Source organism: Vipera ursinii (genome assembly GCF_947247035.1).
Source record: "Vipera ursinii genome assembly, chromosome: 3".
Classification (NCBI taxonomy): Eukaryota; Metazoa; Chordata; class Lepidosauria; order Squamata; family Viperidae; genus Vipera; species Vipera ursinii.
In genome coordinates, this window is record NC_139516.1 from 166,183,576 (window position 1) to 166,203,381 (window position 19,806).

At 37.9% G+C, this 19,806-nt stretch overlaps 1 protein-coding gene across 9 annotated transcripts in view; it reads left to right on the forward strand.

Moving 5' to 3' along the window:
* Positions 1–14,651, forward strand: part of RBBP8 (RB binding protein 8, endonuclease) — a 51,206-nt gene extending 36,555 nt beyond the window's left edge. For 5 of the 9 annotated variants that reach the window (XM_083358932.1, XM_083358931.1, XM_083358933.1 and 2 more), the window contains 9 exons: positions 407–1,220; positions 1,464–1,587; positions 3,093–3,184; positions 5,907–6,021; positions 7,084–7,236; positions 7,481–7,550; positions 8,689–8,785; positions 10,848–10,989; positions 14,106–14,651. In XM_083358932.1, the coding sequence (XP_083215058.1) occupies positions 407–1,220; positions 1,464–1,587; positions 3,093–3,184; positions 5,907–6,021; positions 7,084–7,236; positions 7,481–7,550; positions 8,689–8,785; positions 10,848–10,989; positions 14,106–14,203 (1,705 nt within the window). In that variant the 3' untranslated portion in view covers positions 14,204–14,651. Of the gene's footprint in view, positions 1–406; positions 1,221–1,463; positions 1,588–3,092; positions 3,185–5,906; positions 6,022–7,083; positions 7,237–7,480; positions 7,551–8,688; positions 8,786–9,351; positions 9,456–10,833; positions 10,990–12,889; positions 13,018–14,105 lie in introns of those variants that run through there. The other 4 variants (XR_014492044.1, XR_014492045.1, XR_014492043.1 and 1 more) reach the window with 4 other exon arrangements.
* The last annotated feature ends 5,155 nt before the right edge of the window (positions 14,652–19,806 follow it).

Consider the following 19,806-nt stretch of genomic DNA (forward strand, 5'->3'; position numbering starts at 1 on the left):
TACATGTGATAAGTGAGTAACTACTAGGAGCATATTATTCTTAAAGACAATATCCGGTTTTAAAAATTCCTTTCCTACAGAAGATTGCCTGCTACTTATATGTTTCTATAATGTTGTTAATGTGTCTTTAACAGCTTTTTCATGATTCCCTAAGTACCTGAGTCTGCTGCTCAACATATGAACCTGTTGTATTATTAATTTTAATCCTTTTAATTCTTACTCATAAATGCTCATACATTTCAAAGATTTTAACTTTTTAAAATGTAATCAGCCTAAATAATTTTCTATGGGAACATGTTATAAATAATAGATATACCAAAATCATTAAACATACTTGCAAGCAAAATGAGTCTTGTTTTGTAATTTCCTTTAAACTTATTTATTTATAAAACTTAATTCCATTTAGATTTTCCAGTCCATCTGAGGATCCTTCTCCACCTACAACATGGGATTCCAAGTTACCTTCTCCTGTTTTCGGGGCGTCTGCCAATATTAAAAATAGCTTAGTTTTCTCCCCATCTGTTTTAGCAGCTGAGAAAAAATCAAATCTGAAAAACAGATCCATCAATAATTCTTCCATTTTAAGATCTGAGAAAGTGAGATCGAAATCTGAAGACATTTCTTTTATGAGCCTTGGGACTGAAATAGCAACAGTTCTCAATCAAGCTTCAGTGGGTAGGCAAGTGGCTTTGAAACAGAATTCAGAGGAACCCATATCATGTGTGACCAATACACATCTGGATAAAAGTGACGTCACCAAAGGTGGCTTCCTTGCATCACAGAAACTGTTAGGGAACAGATGTTCCAGAAGGAAAAAAAATGACGAGAAGAGCAACCATGTAATCCGCTGTGAAAAGGAAAATGCTTTTCCATCCCATGCAGATGTTTCTCCTATTGCCAGAGATAACACGACTGATAAACCTTTGGATCTTTCTGACCGCTTCTCTGATTTTCACTGTGAAAAAATAATTGCTGAAACTTCCAAGATAAAGATGAGGCAGGCAACTCTCCATGATGTTTTTCAACCTCTAGTGAAAGATTCTTCTTCTAAAATCACCAATAGCAATTCCATAATGAACAAAGATTCACAAGAGAATCCCTGCATACAAGAAGCAATACTAAAATCTCTTACCACAATGTCCCCAGTGAAAGAGCATGAAGTAAAAGAGGAAATTGCTAAGTTTTCTAATCCATCTTTGCAAAATGATGACAGTATAAAAGTAAGTATGTGACTAAGGCATTTATTTTATAATTCACCATTATCTGAAATGATTTTTTTTTGAGAAACACTATTAATTTCTTCCTGTAGAGATTTTGCAAGATACATAGGGAGAGTACTTTTGTTTCTGCGTATAGGTTTGATGGTCAAAAGATAAATGCAACTGAAAATAAGCATAGGCAGATAGTAATTCTATACTAAAAATCAGTACCGGTATGTTGTTTATTCTCAATTGTTTTGGCAGGAGACTGCTGGTGATCATGAACCAATATGCAAGAGAATAAGATCAGGACATGGAATGGGTGAGCCAGCATCAGTACTTCAGCCAAATCCTTGCAGGGTGACAAAAATCACACAACTTGAGCAAGGTATCTTTTTACTCATAAATTTATAAATGAATAGGACTACCACAGGCTTTGAATCTAACTCCTTTGCTCGTTGTTTTTTTCTTCTGTTCTGTTCTGTACTGATCTGATCCTCGGAGACTGCCTGGATAGGTCCCTGCAATTTTTTTGGCAAGGTTTTTCAGAAATAGTTTGCCATTACTCTTTCCTAGGGCTGAGAGAAAGTCACTCACCCAAGGTCACCCAGCTGGTTTCATGTCCAAGGCGGGACTAGATCTCAGGTTCTCCCAGTTCTAGCTTGATTCCTTAACCGCTACACCAAACTGGCTATCTAGCATTATTCTCTCTGGTATTGTAATGTAATGTAATACAATACACTCTGGTATTATTGCTGGCATTATCATAACCAAAACATGCTTCCAGATACAGATCTTTGTACAAAAACTATCCTTATGGTGTTTAGAGAACAACTTGCACCTGAACATCGGTGCAATTGTGGGCTTGTACTAATTTAATTCCATTTTATTCTCTTTTTGTATTGTTTTAACTGCCCTGTGAACCGCCCTGAGTCCTTCGGGAATAGGGCGGTATATAAATTCAACTAATAAATAAATAATAAATAATAAATAAATAAAGACAAAGGAGATGGTGCCAGACTTCAGGAGGAAAAGAGAGGAACCTGCCCCACTTTACATTGGGAGGGGGGCTGTGTGGAGAGTCTCCTTTAAATTCCTGGGAGTCTACCTCTGTGAAGATCTTACCTGGAAAGTCAATACAACCCAGGTGGCCAGAAAGGCCCAACAGAGACTCCACTTTCTCAGGGTCTTGCGGAAGAACAGGGTAGAACAACAGCTAATGAGAGCTACTATAGAGAGCGTCCTCTCGCACTGTATTGTGGTCTGGTATGCTGGCCTGACAGCCGCGGATAGGAAAGCATTACAGAGGGTGGTGAGCACAGCACAAGACATTGTGGGCTGTCCCCTGACACCACTGGATGACATTGCCAGGGCTCGCTGCCTTGGAAGAGCAAGGAAAATTCTCAGGGACGACTCACACCCTGGTCGGTACCTCTTTACTCTCCTACCATTGGGTAGGAGATATAAGAGTATAGCCAGCCGCACCAACAGGCTGAAGAAGAGCTTCTATCCATGGGCTGTCAGGCTCCTGAACGGGAAATAACTCTTATGTATGATTGACTTGCGAGGCCGGTGTGTTGTGCAATTAGCTCGCAATTAGCTCACATGGTGTAACAAGATGGTGGGTTTGTTGTCACTGTGAGTTGTGGGGTGGGACACAAAGGGAGGCTCAGCCAATCTCACTGTACACATGTTGTACTTTTGATTATAAAGGTTCATTCATTCTTGCATATTCTCTTAATTTACTACTTGCATATTGTCGTGTATAGGTTTTTACTTTTATGACACCTGAAGTTATAATTATACAGGCTATGATTTGTATTTTATATCTACTGTATGTGTGGAATTTTGTTACTATAGACAGTCATGACACTTAAAACTTTTGATTTCCAGATAAAATACCTTTGGAAAATGTACAATGGAGTATAGATCCAGGAGCTGACCTTTCTCAGTACAAAATGGACGTTACTCTGATTGACACAAAAGTAAGGAATTTTAAAGTTTTGCTCACTGAACACACTTGAATAAATTAGACTCTTGATCTATTAAGAATGAAATAAAATGAAACAGTATCATTTTTTCTTGAAAGTAAATTTTAGACTAAATAAAAATGATGTACATTTAATTATTGATAATGCAAAGCTTTACAGCTAATTCCTAAACATAATTTCACATTGAAATAGTACTTCTTATAGCACAGAAACTGGTTCATGTTATTAAAATCTCTAAACATGTACAGTTAATCCTCACTTAATGACCATTCACAGTTACAATGGACCTCCCCAAAGGGACTTACAACTCGATTCAGAGTTCCTCTCCCCCCACCACAATGTAGTCATCAGATTGCACTTTGGGTGCTCAGCAACTGGCCCACATTTACTTGTTTGTTAAATTTCTATGCCACCCATCTCACTAATGCAGTGACTCTGGGCGCCTTGCAATATAATAACAAAGTTAAAAAGTGCTAAAAAACCCCAATTAAAATTAGAATAAAAGATTAAAAGTTAAGAACCAGGTTGATGGGCAGCTTGGAGGTGAGAATCGTATCTGTCACATCAGCCACCCTCAGGCCAAGTGGCAGAGCCAAGTTTTTAGACTCTTCTGGAAGGCCGGGCGTGTGGGGGCAGATCTCACCTGTGATAAGAGGACAGCAGAAAAAGCTCTTCTCCTGGACTCCACCAGCTGAAATTTTTTAGCCAATGGGATCTGCAATAGGCTCTTTCCACTGAACAAGCAGGGCAAGTTAGTCCCATCAGGGTAAGATAGTTCCTCAGGTACCCTGGACCATGCTATAAAGGGCTTTAAAGACGATTACCAACAGCTTGCATTGGACCCAGGAGCAAACTAGTAGCCATATAGTGGTGTCACATGTGCCACCCAGGAGGCCTCCAGAACTGTCCATGCTGCTGAGTTCTGTATCAGTTGTGATTTCCAAATACTCTTCAAGGGCAGCCCCATGTAGAGCATGTTGCAGTAGTTCAACTGAGATATGACTAAAACATGAAGTTGCATGTTTGTGGCATTCTGTGGCCATGTGACCTGATTTAGGTTGGTTTTTTTTTTTGCTAGAAAAATCCTTCACCACCACCACACCACAAAAAAGTTGTGAGGTTAGGTCAGTCACATGATGACCCCCTTAACTACCAGCATGACTTACAATTGTAATTGTGGGCTCTATTACAGTCATAAGTCAAGGACTACTTGATGATTATCTACCAACAAAATGATATTCCAACTTCTCATCCAAAAAGTCTCCTATAATATATCTTCTTTGTTCTCACCAAAAGTATTATCTCCTTTTTTATATTTTCTCATTTACCACTATGGATATTATAATCCATTAAAAACATGAAAAGTTTTCAAAATATATCTTTGGAAACACTGATACTTTAGAAACCTCCCTTATGAATTTTCACTTATAATCTGCTTGTGATATTTATATGAAAGACTGAATGTAGGAACTCCTTGTTTTAGAGAATTGTATGACGAATATCTTCATTCTGACATACCACTATTAATGTCATCCTTAACTTGAAATAATAATAACAATACTGTATCCAAGCAGGTTTTTTGGCAGCAAATGTTTGCATATCTATCTTACTTATATAGATCATCAATATATATGCAATCCTAATCAGACTCTTGGAGGATTACATTCATGTTAAAAGTACTTTGGCTTTGTAAATGAGAAGAGATACTTCAGAATCTTATTCAATCAATTGCAGATAGGTGCAAACTGAATTGTGCATACCTACACATTATAATTATGGATAAATATTTAAGATATAAGCATAAAGTAGAGTAATTCAAAATTTAACTTAAATTTTATTTTGTATAATGAAATTGCCCAAAGTATCATAATCATAATAGTAAAGTTGGAAGGGAGCTTGGAGGTCATCTAGTCCAACCCCCTGCTCAGGCAGGAAACCCTATACAATTTCAGACAAATGGCTGTCCAGTCTCTTCTTAAAAACCTCCAGTGTTGGAGCATTCACAGTTTCTGGAGGCAGGTTGTTCCACTGGTTAATTGTTCTAACTGTCAGGAAGTTTCTCCTTAGTTCTAGGTTGCTTCTCTCCTTGATTAGTTTCCATCCGTTGCTTCTTGTCCTGCCTTTGGGCGCTTTGGAGAATAGCTTGACTCCTTCTTCTTTGTGGCAGCCCCTGAGATATTGGAACACTGCTCTCATGCCATCCCTAGTCCTTCCTTTCATTAACCTAGACATACCCAATTCCAGCAGCCGTTCCTTATATGTTTTAGCCTCCAGTCCCCTAATGATCTTGGTTGCTCTTCTTTGTTTTTCTGCTTCTTTGAATTTCCATGAAAATATAATTCCATTCCTGTATCAGTTCTAACAAAATTGATATAATTCTCTTCATTTATAGAAGTGCTCAATGAAGTTTATCTGCTACAAACTCCAAATCATTCTTATATTTCTTTAACCTATGAAAAACTGTATGAATTTCCAAGCTTTGGAAAACACAAATATTATTGAGGCTTTGATCAGAATTTGCACAGTATGCAGCTGCTTTGTATGATGCACCTCCAAAAGATTTGGGATTGTTCTAGAAGCTAAAAAGATGAAAAGTATAATATTTGTTTTTAAAATGTTGATTTAGAGTTATAAAATTATAAAAATATAGTTGAATTTTAGGAGTGATATTTTAATTTTGTATATCATTGCTATCTTTAATTTTGTTAATTAAAAGGAAGGAACTCAAACAAGAATTGGGTCAGAGACCCTGGACATGGACCATACGTATATCAGTGATAGTATTCTATTAAGAATGAAAAAGCAAAGACAGAAAGAAGTAAGCAGTCCAGGTAAGTTTATTTTTGTTTAATATTTTTTATTATTCAGATAATAGAGGCATTAAGAAGATAGATCATATCATCTACTCCTTAGATTTGTGATTCCACTCCATAGATGCATCAAAACAGCAATTGCGTCAGGATCACAGTTGATAGGGAATGATAATAGTGCGTGAATAGCCCACTATTTCATTGGAGAGCATCCCATTAAACAGATAAGAAACACAGAGCATGTATAGGTGTGATGACAGAGGAATTAAGCCAGTAAGACTAGCAAAACGAGGAAAGTCCAAAGCAAGCAACTCAGTGGCAATCTTAGGAAAAAATGGCAGCCTTTGGAGCATCCCTTCAGTAAGCAAGACTAAATGAGACAGAACCAAAGGATTGGGAGAGGGGAGGGCGAACCTGACCAGAGTCTGCAAAGAAGCAACAGAAGCCAACTTACTGCATGCAGCAACCCAGGTGTTCTATAAACCAGCTGTAGGAACACAGGACCATAAGTGCTGGGTGAGGAGGGATGAGTAACCACAAGTCTATGGAGTAAAAAGGGTTTTCAAATATAAATGGACTGTGGCTGGCTGCAAGAACTGAAGACATGGGCATAGCAGTCCCGATTCCTATCATAACTGGAGGATTACTTTTAAATTCTCTCTTGCACTATTAGTACACACATTAATTTGGATTTTGGGGAAAAACATTAGCTTTAATAAACTGAGTATGTGTATATGAGATAGTAATCTGTCCACATCATTTTCTTTTGCATCTAGTCTGGTGACATTAAATGCAGTTAAAATATTTATTCATTTATTTGTTTATCACATTTTAAAACTGCCCATCTCCCCCACAGAGGGATTTTTTTACATGTTTAATAAAGTAATAGAATCAAACCAATAGTTAAAGCTATCCCTTTAAAACAATGCTAGGAGTCTCTTAGAACTAATATATAACTTTCACCCATTTTTAAAGAGGAAAACTCAGATGGAAATGTGTTTATATCCTACTAAAACTAATATCTTTAAGTTTATTGGGCCTAGATAGTCATGTCGATTGCTAATACTTATTGTTACTTTGTAGAAGAAGTAAAAAGAGAAAAGGATACCTTAACAGAAATATTTGATCAGACAACTTACGAAGAATATGAATCCTGTTTAGAAGATGACAATCTTCCAGAATGTGACCATAAGAATTCTTCTGAGGAAGAAGGAAAAGAAAAAAACACCATACAAAGTATTTTATTTGTTATTAGACTATCTATAATTCACTATTTGTGGCTGAAGACAAATAATTTCTTTATTCTGAATGCACATAAAAACATTGCTTTAAAAACCTAACTTTGATACTCAGAGAAAATGTATTCATTGTTACAAATGGTTATAAATCTAGTTTTCAGTAATCATTTTACTTCAGTTACATTTATAATTATATCGTATTTTTTCCAGTATTGTTTATGGCTTAATCTATATGTTTTCAGGAGAAGGAGACAAGCAAAATAAAATGAAGCAGAAGGCTTTTGTGGAAACATATTTTAAAAGTGGTGAAAGGTATTTATGGAATCAAGTTTCCTCAGAATATAAATATTAGTTACATTTTCCCACAGATGATAATATGGCAAAATTAAAGTTTAGTTTTAAAGAATTTAATCAACTTTGAAAATATTCCTAAAAATAATCAAATAAAAAATATAAAATATTTTGAAGGGTTATTTTTTTAATTTCACACAAATAAAATACCTCTCTAAGACATATTTTTAATTTTGGAATTTCTCTTCCCCAAAAAATATGTTCAGTAGTCTGCCAAAGTTTGGCTAATATAGGGAAGTCATTCTGATATCAATAGAACTTTAGCTATTCTAATTGTGTCCTTTTTTCTTTTCGTTATTTGTATTATAGCAACCAAATACCGTATTTTCCAGCGTATAAGACGACTTTTTAACCCATGAAAATCACCTCAAAAGTTGGGGGGGGTCGTCTTATACGCCCAGTCGTCTTATACTCCGGAAAATCAGTGGGTGGCGTCTGGCGGGAGCCGGCAGGGCAGTCCTGCGCACGCGCGCACTCCCCGGCTGCTCCTTAGCAGCTGGGGAGTGCGCGCATGTGCAGGACTGCCCTGCCGGCTCCTGCCCGACGCTCTTCCCTCTTGAGGCAGCATTGTTCCCCGGCTCCTAAGGAGTCCTCAGGGATGCTGCCTCAAGAGGGAAGAGCGTCGGACGGGAGCCAGCAGGGAAGTCCTGCACACGCGCGTGCACGCAGGACTTCCCTGCCGCCTCCCGTCCGACGCTCTTCCCTCTTGAGGCAGCTGCTGCCTCAAGAGGGAAGAGCTGGCTCCCGTCCGACGCTTTTCCCTCTTGAGGCAGCAGGTGCCTCAAGAGAGAAGAGCGTCGGACGGGAGCCGGCAGGGAAGTCCTGCACACACGCACGCACGCAGGACTTCCCTGCCACCTCCCGTCCGACGCTCTTCCCTCTTGAGGCAGCTGCTGCCTCAAGAGGGAAGAGCCGGCTCCCGTCCGACGCTTTTCCCTCTTGAGGCAGGGAAGTCCTGCACACGCGCGCGCACAGATTGTTGTCTGTATTGTGTATATTTATAATTAGGGACAAAATCAAATTTTGTCCCATGGATAGCTTATGCAATTTTTTAGCAACATAAAGTTTAGATTCTTGTCTTTCTCTGCTTACATTGCAGAACAAATCTTGTACTGGATTTTCCTCACATTGAAGTTGTGCGGAAAAAAGAAGAAAGAAGAAAATTACCTGGCCACACTTGTAAAGAATGTGAAATAGTAAGTATACAATGGATCTTATACAGGTAGTCCTTGACTTATGACCACAATTGAGCCCAAAATTTCCATTGCTGAGCAAGACAATTGTTAAGTGAGTTTTGCCCCATTTTACAAATTTTCTTGTCAGAGTTATTATTATTATTATTAATTATTATTAATTTTATTTCTATACCGCCCTTCTCCCGAAGGACTCAGGGCAGTGAACAGGGCAATACATATTAAAAAACAAGATACAAAAATTAAAAACGATTAAGCAAATGCCAATGAATAAGTTAAAACACATTAAAAAATAGATTAAAACAGATTAATAAACCCCAACCCAGTTAAGTGGATCATTGCAGTTGTTAAATTAATGACACACTTGTTAAGTGAATCTGGCTTCCCTTTGATTAGGGAATAGCCCAAAGCACATATTCCAGTAGAGAGAAGTTCCCTGAAGATGGGCTCCAGCATGAGTCCAAAAGCTCCGAAAAGTAAATCTCTGGTCCTGATGACTGACCCAGATTCAACCTTTCAAAATTAAATATATTCACATTGACTTATAATCTATCGATTTTTTCCCCTAGAATGGGATTGCATGTCAAATCAAAAATAAATGAACCACCGTACGGCTTAGTGGGAACAGTTAAGGGACCAATATGATAACTACCCCCCCAAAAAAATTATGTGTAAGGTAGGGAGCAACCAGCCTGTGTGAACAAACCACCAACAGTGTTCCAATTGAGTTTTTCCAATTTTTAGAAACATATTACTGAATTTACCATGGAAAATTCTTGTGAGTGTTCCCAATCACAGAAGATTCCTCAACTTGCTCTTCTGATTTCTGGCACCACTGCTGTAGTTCCTTTGTTTTAACTTCAGAAGTCTTCCTTGTGGCCCTTGAGGTCTTTCAGAATTGGGCTTAAGAGCAACTATTCATATAATAATTATACAATTTCATTATTGGGGAGAACATTATATATGAAAAATGTATATATTGCTATTCTCATTTCAGTATATTTGTTTCTATGACTACCTTAAATAATAAGAGATAAATTACTTCCATATGAGAGTGTACATGAAATTCATTTATTAATATTCTGTACAACTTGTTTTGAGGTTATATATCAGTGTTATACTGTACCATGTCTTTCAAAAATTCGGTAATGATTCAATTTTAAATGTTTGTTTCAACCATCTTAAAAAATCCTCAATATTTTTCTGAAATGGAATCTTTAAAATAAGAAACTTACTTTAGTAAATAAGATTGTTGCTTGTGTTTGCTGTTTAATGTACAGCGTTTTAGCCCATGATGAAGCTTAATTCTGTGCTCTAAAACATGCAGAATCTGGAGTCTTGAATGAAGAAAGAAACAGGACATAAAAGCAGCTTTGTGTTTTGTTTTGTTTTGTTTTTTGCCAAGGTCTGTGTGTGAACAGTTTTAATTTCCTGTCCCTGCACAGGCAAGGTTTCTCCTCTCCAGGAACTTGGTTCTTGTTACATTTTGGCAAGTGATTGTTAGTGCTAACTGTTATAATAAAAATAGGAACTTTTCTCACTGCTCTAAAAACGTTAAACATATGGACAAAACATCTAAAGCATTTATTTAAAAAATTGTTCAGCATAAACAGTCCAAAATTAATGTTTTCATAGATGTATGTTGTAATGTCAGCATGTCATGATACCAAAGTGATAATGTGAGAGGCAGAAGAATTCTAAATCAAAATAAACAATACAGGAGAAGTGATGTTTAATTGACTTTTGTCTGGATTAGCACTTCTTTTTTGAATGTTGTTTTCAAAGTTTTAGAAAGAGTTTAGAAAGAAGAAAAAATATGCTACAATATACCATTAAGAATATAAGTATTGTAAAGGCAGCTTTCTATTGCTTGAGGAATTGCTAATTTGGAAAATACATTAACCCAAAAGTGTGGGATTAATTTTGTACCTAAAAACATAATATGCAAACAGCACAAGTAAGAGATTCAGAAATACATTGATAGGTATTGCATTTTGTTGGGTATCCATGTTTTACTACTAAAATATTCTTGATTTGTTACTTATTTCTAGTTATTGTATTTTAGTATTATGCAGGTTTACCAGAAGAAGAAAGAGAGAAAAAACTAGCTACCTGTTCTAGACATCGATTTCGTTATATTCCTCCTGAAACACCAGAACATTTCTGGGAAGTTGGATTCCCTTCCACACAAATGTGTGTTGAAAGAGGTAATTATATAAAGCAATACTATACAAAAATAGGAGAAGTAAGTTTTGTTTCCAAAAGCAATGCAGGAATCTGACTCGAAACAACAAAGGGTGGTTGCTTTAAGAAGCAGAAAATGGAAGTCACGGAAATGGCTTAACTGAACATCTAGGTAGAAAGCAGAACCTCTCCCTATTCCAAGACAATCTCCCCCTTTGGATCTTTAGTTCTGGTCTTTAGGAAGGATCAGTGGCATATCCATCAGTTCCATTTTAAGGACTTGTTAAGAAGGTGACAAAAAACGACCGGAGGTACAGGTGGCAAAGCGCCATTAAGTGAAATACAATTCCTCAAACAGTATCCCTGCTAGGTAACGTGACAATCAGACAGTACAAACCAAATGTCATTTGGAAATTAAAGAGACTAGGAGAAAGCAGTAAAATTGGGGTGGCTCAGTGGATTAGGACGCTGAGCTTGTCGATCAGAAGGTTGGCAGTTTGGCGGGTCAAATCCCGAGTGCCGCATAACAGAGTGAGCGCCTGTTACTCGTCCCAGCTTCCGCCAATCTAGCAGTTCGAAAGCACGTAAAAATGCAAGTAGAAAAATAGGGACCACTATGGTGGGAAGGTAACAGCGTTCCGTGCGCCTTTGGCGTCTAGCCATGCCGGCCACATGACCACAGAGACGTCCTTGGACAAACGCTGGCTCTTCGGCTTTGAAACGGAGATGAGCACCGCCCCCTAGAGTCGGAAACGACTAGCACGCATGTGCGGGGGAACCTTTACCTTTACCTTATGGTGGGAAGGTAACAGTGTTCTGTGCGCCTTTGGCGTCTTGTCATGCCGGCCACATGTTTATGTTTATGTTTGTTTATGTTTATTGGACTTATATACCGCCCTTCTCCCGTAGGACTCAGGGCGGTTCACAAGGTATTTAAAATAACAATACAAATTACAAAAGTTAAGAACAATTAAAATAATTAAATTTAGTCCTTGAATAAAACCCCTGTTAAACTCCGACTTACACAGACTAAACACCAGGTAGGCCTTTGGCAGTCATTCTCTGAAACTAACAAGTCATAAGGTTGGGAAGATAGCACAGCAGTACTCATTTACTCCAGACTAGCATAAGCAGGCAGATCTCCCTCAGTTTCATTAAGAGACTGCAGCAAGAGAACCAAAGAACTACTGATGTAGCGGTATCAGAAAAAGGGATGTGTGAATTCCAAGAGAGGAGCAAGGGAAATGCATACCAGCATATCTAAGCTCATGTCTTAATGGTTGTTCAGGTTCTTTGGGAGGAATCTGTGAAAGAATAAGCCATCATAAAATCCAGATGATTTAAAGATGTGTAAACACCCATTGAAACAGATTTGTTGCAAATGCAAGTATTTTACGAGTGGGAGTCACTATTCATAATTATTAGCTTTTCCCAGCCCAGGACCTTCACACATGGTATCTTACTCTACCTTCAGGCAGCTCCCATCAGCCCTGCACAAAGAATGAATGGAGCGAGCACTGAAGCAAATCAAAAACCAACAGCCTCAGGAAGCAGGGCCATGGCTGTTCCTTCCACCATGGTCTGAGTTTTGGTAATAGAGAGAGACGTCCCAGAAGTTGTGACAAATACCTAAGAGAGGGCATTAAAAACTACCAGAGCAACAGAGCACATGATAGACTTGTCTGTGCATCTTTTACAGTTCACAACCACATCCATGACTTGAGAATGGTGGCACAAAAGGGGGCTATGCTCAACCACTGGGAGGTGATTCACCAATTGAGAGGGGGAGGGTCATGTGGTGCCCTTTACCTTCCTGGGGAATCTACTGTAAATAAAAAAGAAAGCTTTGCTTACACGGAGGTCATACAGAAGAAAACTGTCACCATCCTCTGCTTCTAGAGACTACACTCCCTCTTTTTTCAGGCAGGAAATAGTCAAGGAAGAACCACTGCAAGTCCCTGGCTATTTCATCACAAATTGAACTCCAATAAACAAGGATAATTCTGTTCCACTTTTACAATGATGGCCAGCTCACTGGCTACCTTTTAAAGGTTGGTAATCTGAAGGACGTATTTCCTGCCTGAACAGCACTTCAATTAGTGGCAGGGAGAGTAGATTTGATGGACAGAAAGAATATTTTTTCCATTTGCCCAAAGGCAGCTTGACTGAGTCATTCTGCACAATCATGGTGTCTAAGCAGGTTAGAGTATTTTGGTTTTGTCCATTGTTGGTTATGAATAGGACCTGGTGGAGAGGAAACACTGTATTTTTTGTTTCATAGTTTATATGACAGCTTATTTGAAACTATTATAATACCTAATAATTGCTATTTAGAGATATAGAAAGGGCAACCTTAACAAATGATATTATGCCTATTGATTACCATGAATTTATTCATAATCTTACAGTGCGTTAATAGGATATCACTAATCTTCATTACAGTAATAATAATAATAGCCATTTTTTATACTTTAGTTTTTGAGTATTCACATTCTTTTGGCAATCCTTAACTTAAACCTATTGGTCAAACCAGCATTATCTCCCTATTACTGAGGCACAACTGAATCGAAATGTTGATAATTTATCTATATCAATCTAGTAAATCCATGTATAAAGTAAAAATTGCATAGGCAATCTTCCCATTTAAATTTCATTTTTCAAAACACCATGCTGTAGAAAGCAAACTTTATTAAATTTCTTGAAAAGTCTGCAGAAAATGTGGCATAAAATATCTATTTGCACATAGAAAGTTACCTTTAACATCTCAAAATATCAATCGTCTCATAACAATTAAGCTTATAAATTAACAAATAGCACCTCACTCTACTTGCTTCATAGCTGTGAACTCAGATGTTTTGCAATAAAAGTTCTAAATGAAAGTCAAAACACCTTTATCCCAGTCTTTTAGATCCCAGTCTTTTAAAATAAATTTAAAATGTTTATCTAACAAATTACTTTGACATTTTACTAATTTATTTTTTTATTTTTCAGTATAAAACTATACTATGTAATTGGGTTTTTAATAAAGCTTTCTTTATGATTATATATTGAAATTGGCAGAAAATCAGGACACTACAATTTAACTGTGTTTTTTTTACCAAAACCATAGTGTGGACATTTGTTGTCTTTGTTTTTTTAGGTTATATAAAAGAAGAGTTTGCTCCTTGTCCACGTCCCAAAAGAAGGCAGCCTTATAATGTGATGTTTTCTCCAAAAGGCAAAGAACAAAAGACATAACTGGGAAATAATTTTTAAAACTCGCATTTTTAAAAAATTCATACTTATATGAATTTATTTGAAAGATAAATAATAAAGAGACCTGGGAATTATCTTCCCTTGTTCTATTTGAAAATGATAGCCTCTGAATTCAACTATTTAATGTAAAGAATATATTTGTAGATACATTTTTGTGTCTTGATGGATTTTGCACCTTGTGTGTATTTCTGATCTTTTGGAGGTCTACATTTAGCTCCCTGCAATTAAGCTTGGTGTAAATTAGTGTGATTTCTTTGGACCAAGCAAAGTTGCAACTGCTTATTTCAGGTCTAGAATAGTTCCATGAACTTTAGATGGAACCTTGTAGGGTGCTTCTATTTTGCACTTGATAATTTAAAAAAAGTGTAACCATTTGTTTTTTGTAATAATTTTTGAAAAAATACAATAAAGTGTACTTTCTTAATTATGACTTTTTACATCAGTCCTATCATATATTTTATTCTATTCATGCCCATCTAGAATCTGTTATAGCTTATAGAATTTTTTGGCAAGAGCTCTTACGTGTATGACTTTGTATGGTACTCCCAGAATCCTTGCAGTTTCTTTTGATTACAACAGCAATTGCATACTGGTTCTTGAAACTTCTTTGTTCCTACACAATTGCTCTTTTTTTCAAAAGTATTCCACTTTATCATAATTTATTTTATTTACTTTGTATCACCTGTGCTACATGTAAGGGAATTTAGGATGCAAATCACCTTGTAGGCTCCATTTTGCAAATACTAATTTGTGATGGCAAATCTACCCCCGTCTTGGCCACAATCTTTACCTCTTTTGCCTTAGCAAAGGATACAGACAAGCCTCTTATTGACACTGCCAAGTTTTTCTCATTTCTATCCAGAATCCCTAACTTGTTTCTTGGATTCATAGCATCCTCTCAGCCTCAAGCACATTCAGCATCCTCATCTGCTAGGAATCTCCATTACTCTGCCGTTTTAACATCAGCACTGGTAAACTACAGTTTAAAAGAATTGCCCCACTTAGTCCATATCAGAGCAAAAAGAAAAAGAATAAGGGTCTCCTATTAACGCTCTGATCATAGTTATGGTTAATTGACTATCCTGAGCTTCTACATATTTACCTCTACTGGTATTTGTATTGCTGGATCTACAAATTTAGACCATCTACTCCTTTGGGCCCCTTTCAGAATTGGCCTTTATTTATATGAGGGCACATCTTCACATCTGAGTGGGACTAAAAAAGTTCAACCAATCAATTCAAATATGCAGGGTAGGTGCATATCTTGCTTTGGCTCCACTATTCAGTCAAACCCTGTTTTGCGCATGTATGCACATGTGCACACATTTTTTGCGGCTCCCAGTTTTTCCTTTTGTGAGGGAACCGGTTCTGAGTGGCTCTTTCACTGTTTCAGGTTGCTGACCCCTGGACTAGAAGGTAGGATAGTTCACATATACTCTTTCAAAAAATCTCCTGATCTTCCCATCTCCAGCTTTGGGATAGTGGTTTAGTGATTTTTGCTGCCACCACCTGTGCATAATAAGACTTTCATAAGTTGTTGTCTTTCTGGCAATTAAAAGGTGAAAATTCAAAGGTTGACATGTATAGAGTGTCAATTCCTGGCATAGATATGTGTGACTGAAGAATTCAGCCCTTCCTTGCAATCTCGGAAGACATTTTAATTAAACAAAAAGATAAAATATCCCTTTTTAATTTAAAGCATTACAATTCCAACTTTCAACACCAAAGGAAATAAACACACATCATAACTTAGTAGTCAGCCACTTCTAAATCAGTTAAAAACTCCAAAAGAAATACCGGTAAAAAATTGTGGTTATACCAAAAGATGGTACATTACTGAAAATCACATAAAGTCTATAAACAGAATTCTTTATGACTAGCCTGATATATAGATCAGGACCGACAAAACAATTGTTTAAACTGTACAAAGCAATAAAGAGAATTAGACTGAGTATAGCCCCAAAACAGGAACTAAGCCCAGGGCTTTTTTTCTCATAGAACGCTCAGAACAGAGTTCCGGCACCTTTTTTGGATGGAACCTTATAGGGTAGGCAAGGCAGGTTGTATGACATGTGTGAGTTCCGGCACCTTTTTCTTTTACAAAAAAAGCACTGACTAAGCCCAACATGTTTATTAAAGAGGGAGGCTGGGGATATTGAATGTCTGGGCAGTCAAAAAAGGGAGGCATTATAAGATGTCTTAAAGTGGAACTGTTAGTGGTTTGAAAGGAACTTCAGGACTCTTAAGAGAAAACAGTCCAGATTGCATATAGTCCTTTGTTATATCTACAAGAAAAATAACACATACACTCCCCTTTTATACCTCCCAAGGCAAATTTGCCTTTTTGTTCCATAAAATTCTATCTCACAAGCATTTCTTCCTTTTATGTTCTAGTAAATGGTATCCTTTTCCAATCTGCTCTGAAAAGAAATTTAATCAAGAGTTTGATTTGTTTTTACCCACTAGTACCCACACAGATCCGTGCTTGGAATCTTTTCCTATTGACTCCATACTAATATGAAAGCTTTTTGAGTCAATGATTGCTACATTCTGCTGCTTTCATAGAAAATGCCATTTTTAATAGTTTTGGCTAAGTGAGGGAACTGGGACTTACATTGGAATCCACCTTTCATAATTTTTCACAGGGATAAAACCACCTATCAGTTGTTTTCTATGTCCTAAAAAGAAATTTTTAAATGCTTATTTTTCTTATTCCAGATTTAGCTTGGAAGTACTTCATTGACTGAGCAATTAGTGGTTCATGAAGCAGAAAATACAGCCTGGTATTTGTGGCTCACAATAATTCTATTACTTCTCACTTAAAGAGGAGAAGGAGACAATATCACCATCTGTCCTCATCCAATCTGCCTACCAAATGATTTACAATAATGTACAGGTAACCTGAACTAAAAAAATGACAGCAAGAATTACATAAGAAGCACGGGTGTTTCAGCATTAAAAAGTAGGGTACAAATTGAAGCCTGCCTTGATTGTGAATTTTCTTTCACATATACATAGGGAATCAATTTAAATGTTTATTCTGAATATAAAAAATGTCATTTCTGCTTGTTCACCATCCTGTTTCTAATGCACACTTAATAGTTTAAGGCAGGATAGCTTGATGACAATTATTAAACTTTCACTATGAACTGGGAAAGGTATTCTCATTCACTATTTTCTTACTGCCACTGTTCAGCCCCGCAAACCTAATAAGCGAAAGGGCAAAGGCAGCAGAACGAAAGGAAACACTTAAAAGCTAAACATAAATCAATTTTTGCTTGAATAAAAATTTGATTCCTCGCATGTCTTCATCATCACTACCATCATAAACACGCATAGCTTACAACAATCAAATTACAATAAAATCAATAAAAGATGGCAAACATGACAGACCAGATGGACCAAAGAGAGGAATGTCTCCCTTGCTAAAGGTCCAGGTCTTCGTGGATCTTCTAAGGCAGGGGTGTCAAACTCAATTTCATTGAGGGCCGCATCAGCATTGTGGTTGCCCTCAAGGGGCCGGGTGGGTATGGCCAGGGTGGGTGTGGCCTACTGGGTGGGTGTGGCTAGAGTGCATATGGCCTACTGGGTGGGCGTGGCCAGCTCTACATCGTTCACATCAAGGGTGCCTATGGGGGCCTGGGCAGGAGTGGGCCGGATCTGAGGGTCTCTGGCAGAAGGAGGGTCTCTGGGCCAGGGCCAAGGCAGTGGGGGCCGTTCCCTCACTGTTTCCAGGATGGCTTCGCGGGCCACATGAAACCACTTCGCGGGCCGCATATGGCCCCCGGGCCTTGTGTTTGACATGTCTGTTCTAAGGAGAACAGAGGGGGCTGAATTCAGAACTTAGGAAGAAATTCATTCCAAAAGGCAGGTTCTGCTACAGAAAAGGTATACTTCTGATGTCCCAATAAATGATATCAAAGGGTCAATCTTGCAGGATCAAATTGGCCAGACAAATGATATTGGAGACAGGAGGTGTCTAGATTGTGCAGCTTGGTTGCAGTATTGTAATAAAGAATGCATCCTTGGGAGACTTGAAAGAACAGAGGGATATACCGTTATGGAGAAAATCTATCTATATGGTTGCTAGGAGTCCAAAACAACTTGATAGCACATAATTAGCCTTGGTTTATAGCAGCTAAAACAGAAGCTGAGCTCTCACGACATTAGCTGTAATGTGGTTTATTTATATACTACTAAAACTCATGTCTGTAACTTCTTAATGGGTGAAAGAGTGCATCGTAGGGTGACAATTTTGGAACCAAAGTACCTCAAATGGGCTAGCTTACAGAATGCACTCAAAATCTGGAATCCGTGACTCCCTTAGAATTGAAGTTTGGCAAATTTTACAAATCATTTTATGATATAAAAATAATAAAACATTTATGACATTACAAAATGTCGTAAAGCACTTGTGTTTGTGCTATACAGTTCAACATGGGCTATTTTCAAAGTAGATGCATCTCTGAATATCTCCCTCCCACTCTTTCCAATGATGACAGTAGGGTAGAAGCTCTGCCGTTGTTGAAGGAACTGAGGAATCTGCTAAGGAAATACCTTTGAAACAATGACCCAATGGGTTACAGGTTGCCTAGTTTGCTAATATAAATAATCACAGGCTGTGACTCACTACAAATGGTATTTCCTGTCTGGTTATATGCTATAAAAACCAGTGTAGTATAGAGGTCAAGGTGTTGGAGTAGAGAGACTTACGTCTCCAGATCATCAGTTATGATGCTCACTAGGTAAATCACTCCCTAAGCCCAACCTATTTCAGGGAATTGTTATGGAATAAAACTGGAACAGGCATGCTATGTACATTGCCTAAAGCTTCTGAAGGAAAGAAGGGATATAAATCTAACAAAAAAAGCTATTCAAAATAATTATATTTTTTTGAATAAACTGGTTACAAAACTAATGTGTGCTTCAGGGTAAGTTACAGAATCAGGAAACTGAAATCCAGTATTGATATCTGTAATGTTCTGGGTTCTCAGAATCCAGGCCTACGTTTAGTTTTAGTTAGTTAGTTGCGAAGTCGTGTCCGACCCATCGCGACCCTATGGACAATGTTCCTCCAGGCCTTCCTGTCCTCTACCATCTTCTGGAGTCCATCTAGGCTCACGCCTACTGCTTCAGTGACTCCATCCAGCCACCTCATTCTCTGTCGTCCCCTTCTTCTATTGCCCTCAATCTTTCCCAGCATTAGGCTCTTCTCCAGTGAGTCCTTCCTTCTCATTAGGTGGCCAAAGTATTTGAGTTTTAGCTTCAGGATCTGGCCTTCTAAAGAGCAGTCAGGGTTGATCTCCTCTAGGACTGACCGGTTTGATCGCCTTGCAGTCCAAGGAACTCGCAGGAGTCTTCTCCAGCACCATAGTTCAAAGGCTTCAATTCTTTGGCGCTCAGCCTTTCTTATGGTCCAGCTTTCACTGCCATACATTGCAACTGGGAAGACCATAGCCTTGACTATACGCACTTTTGTTGACAGGGTGATGTCTCTGCTTTTTAGTGTGCTGTCAAGATTTGCCATGGCTTTCCTCCCAAGGAGCAAGCGTCTTTTAATTTCTTGGCTACAGTCCCCATCTGCA